The sequence below is a fragment of the Osmerus mordax genome, chromosome 3 (assembly GCF_038355195.1).
Source record: "Osmerus mordax isolate fOsmMor3 chromosome 3, fOsmMor3.pri, whole genome shotgun sequence".
NCBI classification, from domain to species: Eukaryota; Metazoa; Chordata; class Actinopteri; order Osmeriformes; family Osmeridae; genus Osmerus; species Osmerus mordax.
Window position 1 is genome coordinate 23,201,407 of NC_090052.1, and position 23,097 is coordinate 23,224,503.

General features: G+C 48.9%; 5 protein-coding genes across 7 annotated transcripts in view; 3 read left to right on the top strand and 2 right to left on the bottom strand.

Annotated features, from left to right (window-relative positions):
• Positions 1-314: 314 nt before the first annotated feature.
• napsa (napsin A aspartic peptidase) lies at positions 315-6,059 on the bottom strand. The gene is made up of 9 exons (XM_067232340.1): positions 5,881-6,059; positions 5,118-5,358; positions 4,860-4,983; positions 3,500-3,618; positions 2,490-2,689; positions 2,020-2,142; positions 1,625-1,769; positions 1,189-1,287; positions 315-1,076 (listed from the first exon to the last, which is right to left on the bottom strand). Exons 1-9 carry the CDS (start codon positions 5,946-5,948, stop codon positions 915-917), a joined length of 1,281 nt encoding a protein of 426 aa, XP_067088441.1. The 5' UTR covers positions 5,949-6,059; the 3' UTR covers positions 315-914.
• Positions 6,060-6,769: 710 nt separating this feature from the next.
• On the top strand, positions 6,770-9,615 carry LOC136940289 (uncharacterized). The gene is made up of 7 exons (XM_067232341.1): positions 6,770-6,889; positions 7,653-7,739; positions 7,831-8,196; positions 8,322-8,477; positions 8,670-8,966; positions 9,061-9,280; positions 9,476-9,615. The coding sequence occupies exons 1-7, from the start codon at positions 6,881-6,883 to the stop codon at positions 9,526-9,528; spliced, it is 1,188 nt and encodes a 395-aa protein (XP_067088442.1). The 5' UTR covers positions 6,770-6,880; the 3' UTR covers positions 9,529-9,615.
• A 315-nt stretch (positions 9,616-9,930) lies between these two features.
• Positions 9,931-12,720, top strand: LOC136940290 (apolipoprotein L6-like). Its single transcript, XM_067232342.1, has 5 exons — positions 9,931-9,953; positions 10,038-10,160; positions 10,286-10,325; positions 10,826-10,880; positions 11,809-12,720. The coding sequence occupies exons 3-5, from the start codon at positions 10,310-10,312 to the stop codon at positions 12,542-12,544; spliced, it is 807 nt and encodes a 268-aa protein (XP_067088443.1). The 5' UTR covers positions 9,931-9,953; positions 10,038-10,160; positions 10,286-10,309; the 3' UTR covers positions 12,545-12,720.
• Positions 12,721-12,879: 159 nt separating this feature from the next.
• Positions 12,880-15,744, top strand: atf4b (activating transcription factor 4b). Its single transcript, XM_067232339.1, has 3 exons — positions 12,880-13,033; positions 13,701-14,105; positions 14,352-15,744. The coding sequence occupies exons 2-3, from the start codon at positions 13,796-13,798 to the stop codon at positions 15,335-15,337; spliced, it is 1,296 nt and encodes a 431-aa protein (XP_067088440.1). The 5' UTR covers positions 12,880-13,033; positions 13,701-13,795; the 3' UTR covers positions 15,338-15,744.
• Positions 15,745-20,573: 4,829 nt separating this feature from the next.
• Positions 20,574-23,097, bottom strand: part of si:dkey-110g7.8 (GTPase IMAP family member 8) — a 65,380-nt gene continuing 62,856 nt past the window's right edge. The window contains exons 2-5 of one of the 3 annotated variants that reach the window (XM_067232334.1): positions 22,737-23,004; positions 21,725-22,513; positions 20,869-21,453; positions 20,574-20,695 (exon numbers count right to left, since the gene is read on the bottom strand). In XM_067232334.1, coding sequence (XP_067088435.1) covers positions 20,625-20,695; positions 20,869-21,453; positions 21,725-22,513; positions 22,737-22,767 — 1,476 coding nt within the window. In that variant the 5' untranslated portion in view covers positions 22,768-23,004 and the 3' untranslated portion in view covers positions 20,574-20,624. Of the gene's footprint in view, positions 20,696-20,868; positions 21,454-21,724; positions 22,531-22,736; positions 23,008-23,097 lie in introns of those variants that run through there. The other 2 variants (XM_067232336.1, XM_067232337.1) reach the window with 2 other exon arrangements.

The following is a 23,097-nucleotide window of genomic DNA, read 5'->3' on the forward strand; positions in this document are numbered from 1 at the left end:
TTTTTTTGGTGTTCAAATTGGAGTCTTCCTTTGCTTGCAGACCTGACTAAAGATATCAACCTTGGTGAGGTAACTGTGCCACTCAAGTTTGTGACGTTTGTCTGTTTGGTGTAAAGAAGCCCTGTCCCCAGCTTGTTGGGTCAGCCTAGATATGTGCTTGCATGCAATGTATAGTTTTTTATTTGAGACTCATTTTGTATTTAATTTGAGTTGTCTGGAACTGAATGGTACACACAGCACTTTGTAACTCCAATAAATGTTACGACGTATGTTCAGTATGGTTGCTCTGTCTGAATCAACTCACAAAACCAAAATGTCTCACAATAAGTTTATTTTGTAAATGAGGGACATTGTGGGCAGTGGTTAGATGTAGGCATTCAGTCAAAAAATGCACAACTGAAAGCTTAAATCAACTTGTAACAGTATTCTTCAAAAAACAATAGTCTCTAACATGCCACTTCAGCATTCTGACACCATCCTGTGTGACAAAGCCTTGAAACAACATGACAGAAACACACATCTGCACTCTTTCCTACTGAAATGAGCTGGTTTCACACCAACAATTATTAGAAAAGCTCTCATTTAAAACATCTTTACTCATCTTAAATTACCCCCAAAAAAGCACAAATCTAAAAACAAAGCATTGTTGATTTGGAAAAAGATCTCATCTTAAAATCTGACTTGCAAGCAGCCAAACTGAGCAGAAAAGTCCCTTCAAACTTGTTTTTCTTTTCGGTTACAAGTCAACAGATTCTGCACCAACTGTCAACTCTTCATTAACACGGTGACTTCCTGGTGTCTTTTGGATCAACACTAAAACAACTTCCTCTTGAAGCTGGTCAACTTGGTTTACAATCGATCTGAAAACAAAATGGAAGACAGCCTTTGGAGCCTCTCTCTCTCTCTCCCTCCCTCTACTTGGCTGGAGCGAAGCCCACCCGGTCCAGGTCTCTGTCAAACACAGTGTAGTAGCGGCCGATGAACACGTCTCCCAGGATCCACAGCGGCCCGGCAGGGGGGGGGATATCCATGGCCATGAAGCCTGACAGGCAGATGGACTTCCCCATCTGGGACTCCTGCAGGGGACAGGAAGTGACAGACTGAGCAGCGGACAGTCCCTAGAAGGGTCGTGCTACAGTTGTTCAGCGAGAGCTCTCAGAGCCTGACAGTCTGACGTGTCTGGGGTACCTTCATGACGTAGTCCTCTCCAGTCAGGTTGAACATCTTCCCTCCAAGGTTGAAGGAAACCACAGGCAGGGTTGGGATCTTCTTACAGTCAATCAAATACTAGACGCAAAATAAAACACATTACACTCACACAGCCACACAAACAAAAACATATTTGAACTGAACGATCAGTGGGGATCTTCCAGTTCTAAGAAATGTGGTTAAAGTTCCAACTTCCCCTTTGAATAGCTGAGATTACCACCATGTTGCTTTCACATGGCCAGCCCCCTCAGGGCCCCACAGGTGAATGGGAGGAGCTTAATGCTTGCTGGGAGGAGCTTAATGCTTGCTGGGAGGAGCTTAGTGCTTGCTGGGAGGAGCTTAGTGCTTGCTGGGAGGAGCTTAGTGCTTGCTGGGAGGAGCTTAGTGCTTGCAGTCCAGGGCAGCGTGACAGTACCTCTCCCATGATCAGGGGCAGCGCTCCGATAGCTTTGTGCAGCGCCCGGATCTCCTCCACAGGGCCTATGATGAGGGATGTTCCCGTGTCAACGATCGCCTGGCAACCAGCCTTGCACAGAGTCAGCTGGTTCCCCACTTCAACACTGTCCAAAAATATGAATAACTGCAGTCAGTTTTGATCACAAGGCAATGAGGCAACATTTAAATTTTTTTCATTAAGACACCAAAGTGACTTCAGTCAATGAAATAATTGTGTTGAGCTGTATTGAGAAGTGATAAAAGCAGTCACAGTGCTAGATTATACGCCTGCACTCCTATCATACACACTCCTCTCTCTCACACACACACACTATGATGACCACCAGGCTGGTGTGTATACGTGTCAGCACCCACCCAGCCATCTGGATCTGCCAGTACGCCTTGCGTGTGACGTTCACGTAGTGCAGCGCTCCACTGAAGTACTGCGGGTCAGCCCCCCCCAGCATCAGCTCGCCCCCTACAGGAGAGGAGGCGTCTCTGCAGAGCACACAGACATGTCAGCTAGGACGGACGCTAGGACGAAGCTGAGGAACTTCACAGTCCCTGCTGAACATGAAGCCATTACACACTTCTCCATCTCAACAAAGAAAGGCACACGTAAGCCCACTAAGTGAACAGTTACATAAGTGTCCCCAGTGATACTTCCTTGTTTGAGATGACAAACTCAACTGAGAAGGGTTTTGCCAGACGTTGAGCCTGACATCTGGAAACCTGACATCTGGAAACCTGACATCTGGAAACCTATCCACTCACAAGATCCTGCCTGGGGGTGTTTAGGAATCTCAACTGGGCCCTTTAGAGGTGCCAGGACCTGCCACACCCACCTGCTGATGTAGAAGGAGAAGATGTTCTGAGGAAGCAGCTTGGCAGCCATGGCTGTGTCGAACACCGGGGTAACCTTGGCAACAGATATGGTGGGGTAGCCCATGCCGAGGATTCCATCGAACCGTGCCACAGCGAACGTGATGCCAGGCTGCTTCACCGCCTCACCAAACTGCTGACCTACAACTTCCATTCCAGCCAACTGAGAGGACAGGGACAGTAGTCATGTTCTTAAACTAGATCATCGTTAGTGAGGTCCTACAGGAGACCCAGTGAAGGAGTAGGTCAAGTACTGCAGTTCTTCTCTTAATTTGGTCAGCAGTTTAACAGATGCAATATGCTGCTTGAATGCACACTAAAGTGGGAGGAATGTAACTGAACAATGGACTGTGGCTGTGTTGTCTGTGAGAGGAGATAATGTATGTGTGTGTGTGTGTGTGTGTGTGTGTGTGTGTCCACTCACAGTAACAGTGTCCCCACTGATGAACCCGGTGTGTGTGTGTGTGTGTGTGTGTGTGTCCACTCACAGTAACAGTGTGTGTGTGTGTGTGTGTCCACTCACAGTAACAGTGTGTGTGTGTGTGTGTGTGTGTGTGTGTGTGTGTCCACTCACAGTAACAGTGTGTGTGTGTGTCCACTCACAGTAACAGTGTGTGTGTGTGTGTGTGTGTGTGTCCACTCACAGTAACAGTGTGTGTGTGTGTGTGTGTGTGTGTGTGTCCACTCACAGTAACAGTGTGTGTGTGTGTGTGTGTGTGTGTGTGTCCACTCACAGTAACAGTGTGTGTGTGTGTGTGTGTGTGTCCACTCACAGTAACAGTGTGTGTGTGTGTGTGTGTGTGTGTGTGTGTGTGTGTGTCCACTCACAGTAACAGTGTGTGTGTGTGTGTGTGTGTGTGTCCACTCACAGTAACAGTGTGTGTGTGTGTGTGTGTGTGTGTGTCCACTCACAGTAACAGTGTGTGTGTGTGTGTGTGTGTGTGTGTGTGTGTGTGTGTGTGTGTCCACTCACAGTAACAGTGTCCCCACTGATGAACCCGGACAGGCTGCCTCGGCCATACTGGATTGAGAACTTGGTTCCGTTCTGGACGTAGGTGCTGGACTTCTTGGAGTTGTAGCGATGGTGGAGCCCTGTCGGAGCAGGAGAGAGAACACGTCAAGCATGACACACGCCTGCTACCATGACACACGCCTGCTGCCATGACACACGCCTGCTGCCATGACACACGCCTGCTGCCATGACACACGCCTGCTGCCATGACACACGCCTGCTGCCATGACACACGCCTGCTACCATGACACACGCCTGCTGCCATGACACACGCCTGCTGCCATGACACACGCCTGCTGCCATGACACACGCCTGCTGCCATGACACACGCCTGCTACCATGACACACGCCTGCTGCCATGACACACGCCTGCTGCCATGACACACGCCTGCTGCCATGACACACGCCTGCTACCATGACACACGCCTGCTGCCATGACACACGCCTGCTGCCATGACACACGCCTGCTACCATGACACACGCCTGCTGCCATGACACACGCCTGCTGCCATGACACACGCCTGCTACCATGACACACGCCTGCTGCCATGACACACGCCTGCTACCATGACACACGCCTGCTGCCATGACACACGCCTGCTGCCATGACACACGCCTGCTGCCATGACACACGCCTGCTGCCATGACACACGCCTGCTGCCATGACACACGCCTGCTACCATGACACACGCCTGCTGCCATGACACACGCCTGCTGCCATGACACACGCCTGCTGCCATGACACACGCCTGCTGCCATGACACACGCCTGCTGCCATGACACACGCCTGCTGCCATGACACACGCCTGCTACCATGACACACGCCTGCTGCCATGACACACGCCTGCTGCCATGACACACGCCTGCTGCCATGACACACGCCTGCTACCATGACACACGCCTGCTGCCATGACACACGCCTGCTACCATGACACACGCCTGCTGCCATGACACACGCCTGCTGCCATGACACACGCCTGCTGCCATGACACACGCCTGCTGCCATGACACACGCCTGCTACCATGACACACGCCTGCTGCCATGACACACGCCTGCTACCATGACACACGCCTGCTGCCATGACACACGCCTGCTGCCATGACACACGCCTGCTGCCATGACACACGCCTGCTGCCATGACACACGCCTGCTACCATGACACACGCCTGCTGCCATGACACACTGTCTCTCCACCGCTGTCCACTGACTAACTTGGACCCATGACAGAGAAAACCTTGGGAGGACATTCTAGGCATGATTAACAGATGGAAAATCTGCTCTGTTCACCCCTTCACACACAGCTCATGACCCTGAACTCACAGCAGGCCACGTCCAGGAAGGAGCAGTGGATGGAGGGCACCCACAGGTTGGAAGAGCCGGTGTCAAACAGCACTGTGAAGTCCTGGGGTGGAGTCCCGATACTGATCACCCCATAATACTGAGCCTGGAGACAGACATCAAGTACAATATGTCATATTAATAAGCACATACATACAAATGTTAAAAAGTAGTCATCCTTTTCATTCATATTCTAATAGGTTTATAGTTTAAATTCAAGGCATTGGTTTTCAGGCGTACATCCATGAAGTTGGTCAGTCTCTCCACTGGTAGTTGGGGGGCTGGGGTGGTTGTGGGGGGGGTGGTTGTGGGGGGGGTGGTTGTGGGGGGAGGGGTTGTGGTGGCGGCGGTTGTAGGCAGGAACGTGTGAAGGTTCTGGGACTGTGTCCTTATGGATTTGCCCATAGCTTGGAGCTCCTCCAAACTCATCCCATTATCGCTCATCAGGCGGCGCACAGTCCGCGTCTTGTGAAGGGGAATCCTGTGGGAGAGTTTGCAAGAGCCGGACCCATTATAATTCGATATCGTGTAAAGCATAGACGTATTATTTGGTTTTCAGCTGACAGTTACTGATTGAAGTCATGTGAACAGTAGATCATGTGCTCTTCACTTCCTGAGTCATGTGTAGCCTCTCGAACAGTTCGTTCTGTTACATTTTGAGGAGCAGGCTGTAACTATTCACAGTCTATCAAGAAAAGCCAAACATTTGCAAAAAAGCTTAACTTAATATAATGGCCTACACATAAAATTAAAATGTCATAGTCGCAAGAGGAGTCAAGCGTTAAGTAGCATAAGCTTATGTAAACGTTAATTACGCTAACTTATGTAAACGCGTCTAAGAAACTCAGCCTAGGCTACAGCCATTACCCAAAACATTTCAAACAAATAAAGACAATCATTCAATGCAGGTATCGCTGCAGATATTGTCGTAGTTCACAAAGCGAAGAAAACAGTCTAATGTTCACAAAAAAGAGAACTGTGACAACACAACAACATATTTTACCTGATCACAGAAGCACTGTTAGCAATCAACAACGCGAAAGTGACTACACATATGTTGAGTAAAGACATATTTTGTTTTCGTTAACCAATTTGATATGGCTAACTCGTTTTCACATTAAACAACTTTGATATCCAAACAGAAGACCACCTTCCCAAACCGTCGCTCTTGATCTGGCTATATCCTTGAATACACTTCGATACTTTCCGCCAACTATCGGTTTTCATTATACTGGTCCTGTCCCTATTGGACAAAACTCATGAATCTCAAATTCTCATTGGTCTAATGAAATGTTCATCAAATTAGATTAGGCACCATACGCACCTCAGAAATCGCTGTCAGTGAAGTCAATGCACAAACTGTACCTTTATTTCAAAGTGATCTTAATCTATGATAAAGTTCGCTATAGTCATTAGATTGTATGCTGTAAAACAAGTTCCCTAGATTGCTGTCAGAAAGTGTTATGGATGCTAATTAAGAATAGTGACAGATCGGCTACAGTTTTTAGTCACACCTTCACACTGCGCGGCCTGAAGTCTGAGTGCCTCTGTAAATTACTGATTACTTAGGCTCCAACTAATTGTTTGACTGTTTTATCACTAAAATGACTAAATGTAAATGTAATGTATCACAAACGCTGTACTAAAAGGCAAACGCTACAGCTTTATGTTGAATCTACAATTCATAAAACATTACATTTGCATTTTAACATCTCTGGTTAATAGTTTGTAGCCACGGAATTACATGTCATGAAAGGAAGACATGTACACTTTCTGGTCTGTCAAGAAAAGTCTCTATCAGTTTCCGTGAAGCGGAGCAAGGAGATCGCACCTCAAGTTATAGGCTAAGTAACTTTTTTCTGATCTTTTGTTCCCGAGACAACAGGTGTTTCATAACGCAGGAGAGTCGTTCAGAGTTCAGCTGGCTGAGGGAGGACGGCCACCCGGGACGAAACAAAAATCCTCGCAGGATAAAGACTCGCAGGATAAAGCAGGATAAAGACATGGCAACGGTAGGGTATCATTCATTATTTGAACTGATCTGAGGATATACAGGAGTGAATCTTGAGTCTGTCACATAGGTCAATTCTTACATGGTTACACATACTCAAGATTGCTGATTATTCAGCAACAATAAATGTGTCTTTATTTTAGACCATCGCTTTCACTTAGTCAGTTCTAAATGAACCAGAGTAAAACATCTGAGATTATTTGATTATTTAATGAAACGATTTTATATTTCTTAAACAACAATGGGCTACTTTAGTATTTTAGGGGGAAACAAACTACTAATACAAGTGTGCAACCTGACACAGTTGACTCACTGTTGCATAACCCGAATACCTCAGACAAGGCATGAAAACATAGTCAGAAAAACACAACAGGCCAGACTACACAAACCAGCGTGTCAGGAACAATTCACCTCCCCGTCAAGGTAGTCGAAGCTGTCCAAGTCAGTATTAGGCCTACATTAGATTTTTGTTCTAATTCAGTGGTCCTTCAATATACACATTTGTGCTGCTCTTGTGTGTGCGTGTGTATGTACGTCTTGCTGTCTGAAGAAAGGGGATGCATCACAGACAGCTTAAGACAACTGTCCAACAAAAGGACAATCAGTTCTCCATGACAACCAGAATGTTTCCTTGTCACAAGAATCCCATTAAAAGCATCAACCAACACAGATATGCATCTTGAATTTGACAAACTAAACATGTTATACAAACATAGAAATATGACAACGTTCACTTGTTGGAATGTGCTTGGATCTCTTCCCAGCCCACCATACGCCCCAGGACCAAGTACATGGTCAAGTCATTGACCACAGACCTGCCGGCCTCAGCTAAAGACCCAGAAGAAAACAAGGTGAGGGAAGATACGAGAAGCTCTATCATATTAGATCATGGATCATCATCATGTTGCATCCTAGCATCCTAACTCCTGTGTCTCATCTCAGTTCAGTTTCTCAGGAAGAAGCCAGTCAGTTAACCAGGAGAGCCTTCTGCCAGCCTGCAGCCCAGACCCAGGTTCCCAGCCCCAGAGCAGCCTAGCTCCAGCCTTCCAGCCCCAGAGCAGCCCAGCTCCAGCCTTCCAGCCCCAGAGCAGCCCAGCTCCAGCCTTCCAGCCCCAGAGCAGCCCAGCTCCAGGCTCCCAGCCCCAGAGCAGCCCAGCTCCAGGCTCCCAGCCCCAGAGCAGCTCAGCTGCAGGCTCCCAGCCCCAGAGCAGCCCAGCTCCAGGCTCCCAGCCCCAGAGCAGCCCAGCTCCAGGCTCCCAGCCCCAGAGCAGAGCCCCGAGCCCAGCTCTCACGGAGACGTCCACAGAGGTGAGCTCCCTTCATCATCTACCCTGGGGATGGACATCCATCCAGCCTGTTACCCTGGACTACCTTGCTCCTGCTGCTGGGTTTACATGATAGCGGCTAACCCTAACCTAACCCTTACCCTGCAGAGTGATCATCAGAGTATTCCCGAAGATCCCCGGCCCCCCGGTCCTGTTTATCCTCCTCCACTCCGACCCAAGACTGTGCCTTCCTTTAAAAACACTTCCTCTGCTACAATCGGGGACTGTGGTCAGGTTAAAATGTCTAATGAGCAGGATATGAAGGTAAGCAGTCAAAACACTTTTCCTCAACAAATAACCTTCACTTTTGACTCCTTTCTCATGTAAAAAATAAATAAAATAAAAATAGATTAAATCTCCTCTGTCATATTTTCTTTCTTTTAATCAGTTTTTCCATGTAACCACAATAACATGGTTGAGTATATGTGCACTCTGTATTCACTGTGAGTTGTTCAGCAGTCTTCAGATGCGTGTGGTGTTCAGCAGTCTTCAGATGCGTGTGGTGTTCAGCAGTCTTCAGATGCGTGTGGTGCGAGGTCTCCGTCCCCACTTCCTCCTCTCCGTCCAGAGCTCCGCCCACCTCTTCCCCGGTCCTGCTCCACCCCTTCTCAGCTCCCGTACGAGAGAGCTCTGCCACAGACGGAGTGTAGCCCTCAGGCCAGGCGTCTTCGTCCTGCACATCCACCCCCAGGCCCACACAAAGCAGATTCCCTCGATAGTACCTTTGATGAAATGAGGACCACAAGTGGGATGGTGAGTTATAGAGAATATTTAACACAAACTGTTTATTGTGTTTATTCAGCCACCACTAACTAACCTTTCATTGGTGGTTTCTGGTGTTCACCAGCCCTCAGACACAAACCACGGCAGGCCTCCACATTCTCCCCGGCCCCCCCCGTCCAGCCCTGCCCCCCTCCCCCTCGCTGCTCCGCCCCCCCCGTCCAGCCCTGCCCCCCTCCCCCTCGCTGCTCCGCCCCCCCCGTCCAGCCCTGCCCCCCTCCCCCTCGCTGTCCCGCTGCCCCTCAGTGTACGAAGCCCCGCCTCTTCTAACGGAGTCTCTACTGGAGGTGAGCTCACCAGACACTAACACCTCCACCTGTCTCAAGGATTCTGCAGGACTGTCTGTCTTGCATGGCACAGGAGAATCTATACTTACAAGAATTTCTAAACCCATTAAACGAAATATTTGAGTCAATCTGTAATTGCAATTTGCAATTTCACAGTCCTTTTGCCTTTGTATGAAAACGACTCCTAACTGATAGGATTCAGGAGGCTTCCTGTACCCTGCCAGACCAGCCCCCCCTGTTCCTATTAGCACTGTGTCCAGCCCCCTCCATGACCAGGCAGGCTACGACTCCCCCAGCAGAACCCAGACCAGTAGAACCCAGACCAGCAGAACCCAGACCAGGACTGAGAAGGTAACACTGGCTATGGTTGAATATAATTGTACATGAATATAGAAATGAATGAGTATGTCTGTAGCTGTACTGAGTTAGTTTTATAATAAGTATGTTATGTTTCCTGTACCCTAAGCCTGCCAATGCAAGAGGAAACTATACGTCTGTGCGTCCTGTTATTCCTCCACCACCTCTGTTCAATCCCCCACCTCCACCTGCAAGCAGCAGACTGCTCCTCCAATGTCCACCTGCCGTGGACCAGACCTACCATACCGAGTCAGCGTACAGTGAGATAGACGACTCCCCCTACCTGCACGTTCTGTCTGAGGAGAACGACCTCCAGGTGAGACCCCCACATGAAGAGACAGACAGACTCATGCACAGTAGCACGTCACACCAACTGTTTTGTGTTCTCATTTCACCTCAGCCATCCAGCAGTGTGTACAGGTCAACAATAGGATCGACGACACAACACTTGCAGTCACAGCCACGCTCCCGTTATCAGAACAGAGGCGTCTCTCCTTGCCCTGCTGTGTCTGAGAACACGGAGGTATGAGCTGGTCTGCCGGGGCTGCATGTGTGCTTCTCTCCTGCTGTATATTCTACAGTTCCTCTCTAAATACATTGTTACAAACTGAATCCTGGACAGTGAATAACTTCTGCTTCCTTCTGCAGGATTTTGAAAGTCTTCTGAGATGGATGAGGACCATGGGAAGTGAGTAACATTCATTGATGTTATGTTTTAGAGCTGTGTTCTCTTGCTAGATCGTTCACAGGGATGCTGAACCTTAGTATGGAAGCAAATCACATTTCTGCAATTTGTTGGGGGTAGAATTTTTTCGGCTAGAATTTTTTGCAATCGAACCATCTCACTTCTCCGAGAACGGTCCAACTGCAGACCTTTCTCATCAGGCCCCTCTCATCCAGGTGTAGCTGCAGGCAGTCATACATGCAAACATGCAGATCAGTCATACAATCACAGGCTGAGGTGTGAGGAAAAAGGTCCGGTCTGAGGCAAGCAATATCCCATATGGTTTCCCGGATATTGCAATCATCTTCTTTTTTTTTTAACACTTTTACACCCTGATGCTGCTCCCCTGATTTTAATAACTAGCTGGTTGTAAAGATGAATCATGTGGGTAAAACCTCCAGAAGTGTACATCTTTATATGTAGTGAATATTATGATCACCTGTGTGCCTGTGCCTTTCTTTCAGACAGGGAAATCATTCCTCCATTGCTGTATGGTGTCAGCATAGAGCAGGAAATAAGGTAACACACACACATTTACATTTAGTCATTATCCAGAGCGACTTACAGTAAGTACAGGGACATTCCCCCGAGGCAAGTAGGGTGAAGTGTCTTGCCCAAGGACACAGCGTCAGTTTGCATGACCGGGAATCGAACTGGCAACCTTCGGATTACTAGCCTGATTCCCTAACCGCTCAGCCACCTGACTCCCTCACTTGACATTTACATTACATTTACAGTACATTTATTCATTTAGCAGATGCTTTTATCCAAAGCGACTTCCAAGAGAGAGCTTTACAAAAGTGCATAGGTCACTGATCATAACAACGAGATAGCCCCAAACATTGCGGGTAGCCAAAACATGAAGCATACATTGTGAAAAACCAAATAAGTGCCAATGGGAAGAACCATAAGAGCATGCAGTTAAACAAGTTACAATTAAACAACATAAACCTCAAAAGTGCAAGAGTGTACCTGTAGAAAAGCAAGCAACAATATTATAATTCACAGTGAGTACAAGAAGTTAAATCAGTTACAACTAAACAACAAGAGCAACAAGTCCCTCAATAAGAGTCATTATGTTCCTGGAGGAAACTAACATCAGGTCCAGCAAATCATTCCTAAGTACCGTTGTACTCCCGGAACAAGTGCGTCTTAAGCCTTTTCTTGAAGGTGGGGAGACAGTCAGTGTCTCTGATGGAGGTGGGGAGTTGATTCCACCATTGGGGAGCCAGACAGGAGAAGAGCTTGGGTTGTGAGCGGGCGCTCTTGAGAGGTGGGACCACCAGGCGGTTGTCAGAAGAAGACCGTAGGTGGCGGTGTAAGGCTGGAGGAGAGACTTGATGTAGTCGGGAGCAGTCCCGTTCACCGCTCGGAAGGGTTAGGGTTACACACATGCTGTATCAGCAACTCATGTCAATTTCTTAAATATGTCCCTCAATTCTGTCAGGGAAGTCAACCAGAGGGCTCTGCATTTGAAGAAAGCCTTCCGCCTCTTCAACTACCTCCTGATTAAACGCAGCGACGCCCTGCGCAGCCACATCTCCGACCTCAACAGCCTTGCCGACTGCCTGGTCAAGGTCCAGAAGAAAACCCAAACCATGGGCATTGCCGGGGGCACCGCGGGGGCCGTGGGAGGGGTGACTGCCATCGTGGGCATCGCCCTGGCACCGATGACCATGGGCGCCTCCCTGATCGCCACCGCTGTGGGGGCGGGCATGGTGGTCTCCGCCGGCGGCATGGGCGCCAAGGCAGCGCAGGCCAGCAGGAAGGGCAGCATGGTGGACAGGGCGAGGGTGGAGAAGGTGGTGTGGCGCTACAAGGCTGATGTCACAGACATGGAGCACTGCCTCTCCTTCATCCTGGCCGGCGTGGATGTGCTGAGGAGACACAACGTCACCAGGCTCCAGAGCGCCGGGGCAGAGCCTGAGGCTCTGAGGCTGGCCACACTGGCACACACTCTGACCCCTGGCAGCACGCACACCAGCGGGTCATCCGATACTCTGTTCCAGATGTTTAGAAAGGACATGGACCAGTACTTTGTAGGGAAGGACGGCCAGAGGCTGAAGAGGGGTACTGAGACTACATTTTCCTGCCAACTGCGCCTGTTTGCTCTTGGACTACAGGCACAGCTTGATGAAATGTGCAGTGTCTGGGAAAGATTAACATTTTTGGCCAGTGTATGAAGGTCTGTGTGTGCATGTGGGTGTACCTGTGTGTGTGTATAGGAATTAATGTCTGCAATTGTATGTGCGACCATGAAGTGTTAGAGGACATGGAAATACACTTTTTTAGCTCTGATAAGAGAACTAGTATCTGTTACAAGGTCGTTTAAAATTGAATGTTAATCTATTGAATATACGTAATTAATGTAACACTGTACTAAACAACGTAGTATATAATAAACTTGTAAAATAACCCCGTTAACGACGAACAGCGCAGTGATACACGCACAGTATGCGGCGGAAGGATATCAGACGTCCTAGGGAGAAGTCTATAGTCCCACTGCTCTCCACAGACTCCATTCCTTTCCAGCTGATATCGACGACGTTTAATTCTGTGACAGCGCTCTTTGGGCGAAATGGCAGTGTAAAGGCGTGCAGCGGCGGGCCAGCAGCAACCTCCTCAGTGCATCAACCCAGTGCACTGATTAACTTTATATTTGTCAAAATGACGTAAGTATAATTTTATTTGACCATTATTTATTTTGGCCTTGACAGCCCCACGAGGCCGTAAACTAACCTTGATTGTTTCAAATAAGTATTGTGTATATTTAACATTATTTATTTGACATATGTAAGAACAATTTTGTAAAGTGAGTGCGAATAGATACCCTGAATAATCCAGTCAATGAAGTACTTGGATTTACAGTAACATGTGACATCAACATACCGCGTGACATTGTAATGTTCCCCGCGAGGAACATTTTTTATCTATGGCAGAATATGTATCAAATGCAAGAGCATTTTTGTTATTTTAATGAAATATTTTTGAAGTATCCTCGTGGCAAACGTAAAATGGTTCGTGATGCTTCAGCATTAAAATGGCCGCGTGACAAGTGTTCAGGGATAGAGAACAAAGTGTGTGTGAGGGGCGGGGCAGCACTGCCAGCCAGACATGAGTTGCCGTGGAAACGACCCTGGTCTGCCGCCAGTCGAGTCACGAGGCATGGGATTTGCGATGACTCATTACATGTAGTTTTGGAGGTGCACCATTATGGCAGTGGAGGGCAGTGTTTCCCACATACATAGTACACCTAATTAAAGCTAAACTTGCCATCCCCAAACTAATCACAGATTGACAGTTATATTAAACTTTGTTCTTTCTCCCTCTGTCTTCCAGGTCTTTTGTGGCAACAAACAGCTCTGCTGTAGTCGACAGCATTAAAGAACCTCTCGACGCTCTCCGCACGCAGTCGACAGACCCAGCCATTAACTATGACTCTGACCAACAACTCACCGTTTGGCCCGGAAGACATGGATGCCCTGCTCTTGGGCCCTTCCTGTCTCACGGCTGACCCCACGGGGGCCCTCCTCCACCTGGATGAAGAAGAATCCTTCACCGAGGGGGGGACGTCGCCCCTCTCATCATCTTTCTCTTATTCTTCACCCCCCCTCCACTCCCCGCCTTCCTCCCCGCCCTCCCTGCTTCTCCAGGGCGACAAGGCCGAGGAGCACATGTTGACCCTCCCGTGGCTGTCTGTGGACGAGCTGGGACCTTCCCATTCGGGCGCAAACGACGGCAAAGGTGAGGCCCCCCGCACACACACACGCCTCTTGTGTGTGTGTCCCTCTTGTAGGGTACCTTCAGTCCTGGTGGTCAGCTTATCCCCCAGCTGAGTGTTATCATCAGGTGTGACTGGTGTCTCTAGGAACAGGGTTAAGCATCCCTGCTTCGCATGAACAAAACAGTGTGGTCAGACTAGTCTGATGTTGATTCAGTTACACCGTTAATTGAAGCGTGCAGATGAATGACCTCCTTTTTCTTCCATAGAGGATGCCTTCTACGGCCTGGACTGGATGGCCGAGAGAATGGACCTGACAGAGTTTGACTTGGACTCCCTCGTGGGTTCTTGCAGCCCTGAGGAGCCCCCCAGCTCCCCTGACGACCTCCTCGCCTCCCTGGAGTGTTCCGTAGACTCCCTCCCCCTCTCCTCGCTCCCCACCCTGCCAACCCTCTGCAGCCTTCCCATCCTCCCCGCCACGGAACCCTTTCTACCCACTCCTGCATCCCAGGGTGCCCCACAGGAAGTCCTCTCCCCTCCTCCCTGCGTCCCTGAGGTCCAGGACGAGTGTGAGATCAAATCTGAGCCGTTGTCCCCAGGTCCCTCCCCCATGTCCCCTCCCCTCCCTCCTCTCTCCCCCACGTTCACCCTGGACCTGGGCAGTGAGGTGGACGTGTCCGACTGTGACAGCAAGCCGCCGCCGCCTCCCCAGGTGCCACAGATCCCCAGGGTCGTCCTCTCCCTCTCCCCTCCCCGCATCGTACTCGTCCTGGCCTCTACAGAGGAAGTCTCCACCACCTCCATAACCACCACCACCACAGCAACTCTGCCACAGCTCCTGTCTGACTGCAGCAGGGTCAGCTCTGTCTCCAACCCTCGTCTGGTCTCTGCCACCACCACGGCCTCTAGGAGCAGGCCCTACCCCTACCCCAGGCCCTGCTCCAGCACCCCCTCCTCCTCCTCCCCCTCCTCCTCCTCTGGGAATGTGAAAGGGAGGTCACGAGCTGGAGGACCCCCGAAGGAGAAGAAGCTGAAGAAGATGGAGCAGAACAAGACAGCAGCCACACGCTACCGCCAGAAGAAGAGAGGACAGCATGAGGCGCTGAGCGCCGAGTACAGCCAACTGGAGAGGAGAAACCAGGAGCTGGAGGAGACGGCCGGCTCCCTCGCCAGGGAGATAGAATACCTGAAGGAGCTGATGGAGGAGGTGCGACTGGCCAAGCTCCTCAAGGGCTCAGGTGCCGGCGACCTCTGACAGATAGCGCCTGACAGAAGATGTTGGAAGTTGACAGGAAGATGTTTTATGAATCCACATATGTTCTTAGAAGGTGTAGATCTGACCTGAAAGCTTTTAGATGCATTAATGCCCCCAAATGCACTTACTGTTCACCAATTCACCTAATTCTTCCCGCAATTTGTCTTGTAGCTCAAGATTAACATATCTGTATCTATCTATAGATATAATTATCCAGTTTCAAATATCCTGTATGAAAACCTTCAAGTATTTTCTTCACAGTATAAACTCTGTATTGTTGTGTAGTCACTTATTTACAAAAAAAACTATTACAGTTAGTAGACAGACTTTTAAACCATATGTGAGTTTATTAATCATATTAACTATTTGAAAGTATTCATTGTAATCTCTAATAAAAAAATTATAACTATTTCACCTGTTTTGTTTTACCCCTTTAGACGTTCATAAACCATTAGCTACTATTCATTGAAGTAGTAACAGTCTGATGAACACTGAGAAAGGGATGTTCATACTTATTTAAAGATTTCTACAAAACCAAAGGATTCTGTCTTTTTTATGTCCAGCTAAGAATAAAAAGAAGAAATGGTTGCCTTCTATAAATCAAAGACTTGGCGGCTAGCATTAGTACAATCTAACCAAGGATTCTATCATAGCTTGTGAGCTGACATATTTTTTTAGGGAAGAAAATGGTTTAACCCTGATCACGTGACTTCTTCCTGACCCTCAGCCACAAGCTGACAGGTCAGGCCTGAACAGGACTGTTCTCCTTCCTCGTGAGTTACCACAGCAAGGCCGTGTCGCGTGTAGGGAGGATAATGGCCCAAGCCTGACCAGCACGTTGTGCGGAATCAAATGACTGTCATGTGAAACTACAACATGGTGTCACAACCAAGTATTTATTAGCAGAGTAGAGAAGCACGTGACTGATCCCTGGGAAGAAAAGAACAGTATCAGAGGTCATAACAACAATCTGTATGATATAATTCACCCCAAAATAAAACGATTACATTTACAAAATAAATCTACAATATGCAGGTGTTTACAGGAGTGTTGAGGGGTTAATAAAGTAGGGACTCCACTACTTCACTTCTGCGGCTCATTTCTGACAACGCTATTATCTTTAGGCAGATATTGGCCGGGATTCCCAGATTCGTTAAGAAGCTCTTAACGCTATGAGCTTCTTAGGAGCGTTCTAAGAGCGTTCTAGAGCGTTCTTAGATCTGGGAAACCCTGCCATTGTGTGTTGAGGTAAAGAGAGAGAGAGAAAGGGAGAGAGCGAGCTGACCAGCACTACTGCAATAGTAGATATTTGACAACTGACGCTTCCAGCATTCAACGCAAAAGCTCTTCTATGTCGCTGGTGGGCGGGATTTAGCCAGCCTACTGAGGAGTGAGTTAAACCAGTTAAAGTCGGTGACGTGAGCATATAATAAAATTCTTACAGTAAAGTAGAAATGTGGACAATGTGCTCTGACTGAGTCTATGATCATTCAATTCAGAATTGAGGCCACTGACTTCGTAAAAGCTTTTTTTCAGGAAAAAAGTGTAAGCCAGCACCACCTTGTGGATCTGATCCTTGTGGTTGTAAAAGTTACCTACTTGCCCTTGTTAATTTGCAATTTATTTTATTTGGTGAAAAGGATTTATATGGTTGTCAGTTTGTATTTGTAGGTGACGTCACCGAGACCGTACAGTATCTATTTGTCTATCGAGTTATCTAGCTAACGTTATCAGAATAATTTATGTTGTTGGCTACCAATAGGCTACTAGTAAAAAGATAGCAAACTGCATGCTTCCGCCGACAGGCGGACTGATAATGGCCGGGTTTCCCAGATTCGTTAAGAAGCTCTTAACGCTATCTTCTTAAGAGCGTTCTAAGAACGCTCTAGAACGCTCTTAGAACGCTCTTAAGAAGCTCTTAGCGTTAAGAGCTTCTTAACGAATCTGGGAAACCCGGCCAATAACTATATAATGCGTTGTAGTTTTGTAATAGATTTTTTTTAGTTGAAAATCGATGAAAAAAGCCCCACAATCTGAGTGTAGGGTTAGAGTAATAGCAGAAGTCTTAGACATGGCCTATTTGTAATTTTTTTAAATTTTCTAGGCAATTCCTCTCAGTCGTTAACGTTATGTGAGTCAGATGGCTGAGCGGTGAGGGAATCGGGCTAGTAATCTGACGGTTGCCAGTTCGATTCCAGGCCGTGTCAATTGACGTTGTGTCCTTGGGCAAGGCACTAAACCCTACTTGCTTCGGGGGTAATGTCCCTGTACTTACTGTAAGTCATTCTGGATAAGAGCGTCTGCTAAATGTAAATGTGAGTTCGGAGTTGTTCTATAAACTAATGTGATATCGGTGTGGCTGCAGAGGGTGTGATGGTAAGGCTTGTGCCAATATAACTGGGTGTGAGCTTGTAGGGTCACATCAGTACTTGGTGCCTGCCGGCAGCATTGTTTGTCATGTAAGTTTTTAACGTGTCTTAAGAATGTTATTCACCAAATGCTAAATTGCAGTCATGTTGTATACTGGTCCGTGGGTTTATTTGTAGCCTGTGCTTTGAAGTCGGTGATGATTGCAGTGAGTGTCGGGAAAGCTGATGGTGTCATCTTATCGGCTTTCTGTGTTTTGGGTATGTGTTTGCCTATAATGATTTTAAATATTCTGTAAGCTATGGTTGCGATGGGTTGCGATGTGCTGTTTTGTTGCCTTGTCTTATGTCAAATTGTTTGTGTTTCCTAGATGTGGTTTATGTCACTGTTTCCTGGAGCAGCCAACTTGTGAATACCCGATCTACTGCTACTGAGTTTTATGATATTTTGTATAGTAAAACCTATAAATTCCGACTATATTCTCAGTGCCTCTTTAGTGAGGGTAACCTGGGTGTACTGGGCATTACACTAACCCAGTATATAACTTTCAATTCCTGCTATGATTCTCTGCGAGCATTCTCATAATCTAATACAAAGGCCACATTTCTTCTTGAGGTCAGAGCACCTGAGCCTGTCTGCTCTTCCTCTGTGGTTTGCAGCAGGTCAGAGCACCTGAGCCTGTCTGCTCTTCCTCTGTGGTTTGCAGCAGCTCATGCAGCCTCGGAGGTTCCAGAGCGAGGTAAAAGCTTTGCGTAAGAGGAAGGTAATGAAGTGAAAAGTCAGGAAACGGGGGCAGCTTTCTCTCATTAACAGGTTCATGTGCCATTAGTCTGCGGATTACATAAGCATCATCTCTGACCCAATATGTGCTTGATTTACAGACCAAAAGGAACAAAGTGACACTGTTGCGTGGTCTTCCTGAGCCAACACTGCTGTGTGCAGTGTTGCTGAGCTAACTTTGTGGCAAAAGCTCAGATGTTGACAAAAGCTAATTCAGTAGCTGCAGAATGTGAAACTCAGCCTCTACAGGCATGGTGCCGTCTTGTCGGCATCTCGTCTTGTGTTTAGATTCAGCTGAGACACAAAGAAGCCAGAGAACACCTTCCTTGGCTCTCACGTCTCCCTACACCCAGCCAAGGAACTATTTTGTTGGTGCATGAAAAGGCAAAAACACAAAATACAACGTGATCATATAATGTCATAGTTCATAACACAAACACAACACAAAAAAGGCAATTATACCTTCTGTTGTTGTGTACCATTTATTTAAGGTGGTTTGATGTTCTACACAGCATCAGAAATGGAACTATCCAAAGTAATCACATATTGTTACTGCATCATGCTGAGAAGTGACTGCTTAACTGCAATTAACTATTAATGAATAAATGGCTTCATTACCATTTTCGACACTGAACTTACTTTAATGGTTACAGCACGCGAAGAAAAACAACAGTCAGTGCAAAATGTTTTATTACATATGAGCAATGCCATTATACATGTACATATATCCACATATGAATGAGTGCAACATCATTGGTGTAACCCGGAACTGATCATTACAGATACACTTCATGTGATCGTTTCAAATTGAAAACAGGGACATGCTTTAACACTGAGTTGTATACTACTGCAGAGCTGTGGGATGTTAGGAACAGTGATGCTGCACTGTCGGAAGGTGCAGCGCGTTGTTCCCTGCTAACGGAAGTCAGTACTGTAGGTCACATGGATTCTAGAACATTCCCCGTGGTGACATTTGAGTTGTTTTCTGAGGCTGAACGTTGTACTGAAATGCCCAACTACAGCGTCATCATTTTATTTTTTATCAATAAATATAAGCAATAAACATATTTGTATTTGCCAGTACAGTCATGGATTTTTACAACAACAAAAAAAAGAATCTGTACCTAGCCTCCATGGATCACAACTTTTCCATTGTGGTCAGGTGCCAGTCACTAGATATTCGTTCCACTGTAACTGAAGTGCAGAGATAAGTGCATATGACCAGTGCGCTTTAACAGTGTTTAGCTGTTCCCTTTTCAGAATGCCACAACAGGCCTTCTTAAACTGAGCGTGTGTCCTGGGTGGATGTGAAGCAGTGTCCTGCCAGCGTGTGTCCTGGGTGGATGTGAAGCGGTGTCCTGCCAGCGTGTCCCCTGGGTGGATGTGAAGCGGTGTCCTGCCAGCGTGTCCCCTGGGTGGATGTGAAGCAGTGTCCTGCCAGCGTGTCCCCTGGGTGGATGTGAAGCGGTGTCCTGCCAGCGTGTGTCCTGGGTGGATGTGAAGCGGTGTCCTGCCAGCGTGTCCCCTGGGTGGATGTGAAGCAGTGTCCTGCCAGCGTGTGTCCTGGGTGGATGTGAAGCGGTGTCCTGCCAGCGTGTGTCCTGGGTGGATGTGAAGCAGTGTCCTGCCAGCGTGTCCCCTGGGTGGATGTGAAGCAGTGTCCTGCCAGCGTGTGTCCTGGGTGGATGTGAAGCGGTGTCCTGCCAGCGTGTGTCCTGGGTGGATGTGAAGCAGTGTCCTGCCAGCGTGTGTCCTGGGTGGATGTGAAGCGGTGTCCTGCCAGCGTGTCCCCTGGGTGGATGTGAAGCGGTGTCCTGCCAGCGTGTCCCCTGGGTGGATGTGAAGCGGTGTCCTGCCAGCGTGTCCCCTGGGTGGATGTGAAGCAGTGTCCTGCCAGCGTGTCCCCTGGGTGGATGTGAAGCGGTGTCCTGCCAGCGTGTCCCCTGGGTGGATGTGAAGCGGTGTCCTGCCAGCGTGTCCCCTGGGTGGATGTGAAGCAGTGTCCTGCCAGCGTGTGTCCTGGGTGGATGTGAAGCGGTGTCCTGCCAGCGTGTGTCCTGGGTGGATGTGAAGCGGTGTCCTGCCAGCGTGTGTCCTGGGTGGATGTGAAGCAGTGTCCTGCCAGCGTGTGTCCTGTGAGTCACTGCAGCTGGCAGCCGCGACAGTCATCCTCTGGACTGGTGTTGTCTGACGACTCGCTGTCACTGTTCACTAGGAAACACAACACACTCCAGTCACACACAGTAAACTGAGTAAACATTGTACATGCAATACAAGATGGTGGTCGGGATGTTTAGAAACAATAGAGTATCGTTTTTTTTGTTGCATTTAATTATTCATGATCATGACAGTGAAACCTTGGAGTATGTTGCAGCAGCACTCACGAGCTATGGGGAGGAAGGCTTCATCTCCGTTCTCTCTGATCATCTCCTCGATCTTGTCCAGCAGGTCTGAGACGCTCCTGGAGTCCTTGACAGGCGTCTTGCTGTCCATCACATGGTAATAGTTCCCACAGTACTCCAGCAGGCTGTGCAGCTCCCGCCCCCCTCTCTGGATGTGCTCCTCGATGGGCGTGCGACCCAGCCAATCACCGCAGCTGAACAGTACCATGGTGTGCAGGCATGCCCTATCACCGAATAGGGCCTCGATGTGGGCTTCCAGGGTCCGCCTCTTCCTGGTGCTGAGGCTGCATACGACGGGCAGGACCAGCAGGATGGTGTGCGGGCCTGGGTAGAGCAGGGCTCCACCTCTCTTGGTCTCTTGGCGTATGCGTCTGGGGGTGCGTCTGACGGAGAACCAGTCCCAGCCCGGGGTGTCGACCACTGTGACGCGCCGGCCGGCCACCAGCGCCTGCCTCCGCATGCACAGCTCTGTCTCAAGACCAGACTCAAAGTCCCGCCGGCCGAGGATGGCGTTACCCACAGAGCTCTTCCCCACCCCCTTCCAACCCAGAAGAAGAACTCTAAGCTCTGAGAGAGAGAGAGAGAGAGAGAGAGAGAGAGAGAGAGAGAGAGAGAGAGAGGAGAGAGAGGAAGAGAGAGAGAGAGAGGAGAGAGAGGAAGAGAGAGGATGGCGGTGAGGGATTGAGGAAAGAGGAGAAAAAGGAAGGTGTGGGAGGGAAGGAAAAACAGGTGAGAAACGAAAAGAAAAAGAAGCACTTATTGAGGCATGCTATGTACAGGGTTTTCAAGTTCCTTATTTTGTAAAATGTTTGAAGATAAATGTTGTTCTTGCTCTCACCTCTAGGAGGCCCTCCTATCATGCTCGGCCTCAGCCTCTCCTGCTCCTCCATCCTCCTCCTCTCCTCCTCCAGGGCCCTCCTGGCGTGCTCCTCCTCCAGCAGGGTCAGCTCGTTGAACTCAAAATACCAGCCCTGGTTCTCCTCCACCAGCTCCTCCACCTTCTCCAGCAGCTCCCGCACCTGTGTGCTCTCCTTCCCTCCGCGTAGTGTGTTATCCAGGGCATGGTACCTGCTCCCACACCTCTCCACCAGCCACTGCAGAGCCTCTCCTGTCTTCTCTATGTGCTCCTCAACAAATGTCCCTTTAGGCAGCTGATCCACGGCGGTAAAAACCAACATGCAGTGCCTCCAGGCTCCTCCGCCCAGCGCCTCCACCTGGTCCTCGGCTGCCTTGCGCTGGACCTCGGTGAAGGGTTGGGACACGGACATCACCAGGAGGAGGGCGTGTGGGCCTGGGGGGCACAGGATAGCCCCCATGAAAGGCCCCTCTATGCTAGCCTGTTCAGACTGGACGGCAGCTCCATGACCATCGCCACCACCGCCACCCTCATCGCCACCATCATCGCCACCGCCCCCCCCTGCGGAGGAGTCGGTGGGACCAGCCCAGGGAGGGGTGTCCACCACAGTTAAGCGTCGCCCGCGGGTCTCCTTGTAGATCACCATGCTGTGCGTGGTCTCCTCTCCGGTCTGGAACACCTCGTCCCCCAGGATGGTGTTGCCTGAGCGGGACTTACCGGTCTGCGCCCCTCCCAGCAGGAGCAGTCTGAGCTGCGGTCTGTGTTCCCCTGCTGGACGCAGAAACAGACTGCTGTGATTCTGAATGTGTGCTGTCAATAGGATGAGTGACAGGAAGTAGACGTGGCTAACAGCTTCCTGTTTCGATTTTGGTGCAGAATGACATGGGGTGAAGATGGAGGATGTTTTTTTTTCTGATACCAGCCGCTGTGACAGAGCAAGAAAGATGAATGAATTAGTACCTGTAGTGAAACCGTCAGAGGTGAAGCCACTTACCAGAGCCTGAGCTGCAAGACACTGCAGCCATCTTGTGTGTAGATCCTGTTGTTTCCCTATCAACCCCTCCTCTCCCTTTCTTAATCTTGCAGTCCTAACACGCTCCCTTAGAGAATGTTCCGTGAGGTGTTGCGTAACCTGACTTGTCTGAAAGAGGCTGGCAGGCTAAATGTTTTCGCTTGGCTCTTTCTCTCATTCTCACTTTCATTCTCTCCCGGAACATAACACTAGCTCTTCCTCTAACTGCCTATCCCCCTCCTCTCTTGCTCTATCACACTTCTCCCTCCTCTCTGTCTCTCTCTCTCTCTCTCTCTGTCTCTCTCTCTCTCTCTCTATGTCGCCTCTTTCTCCCTCTTCTCCA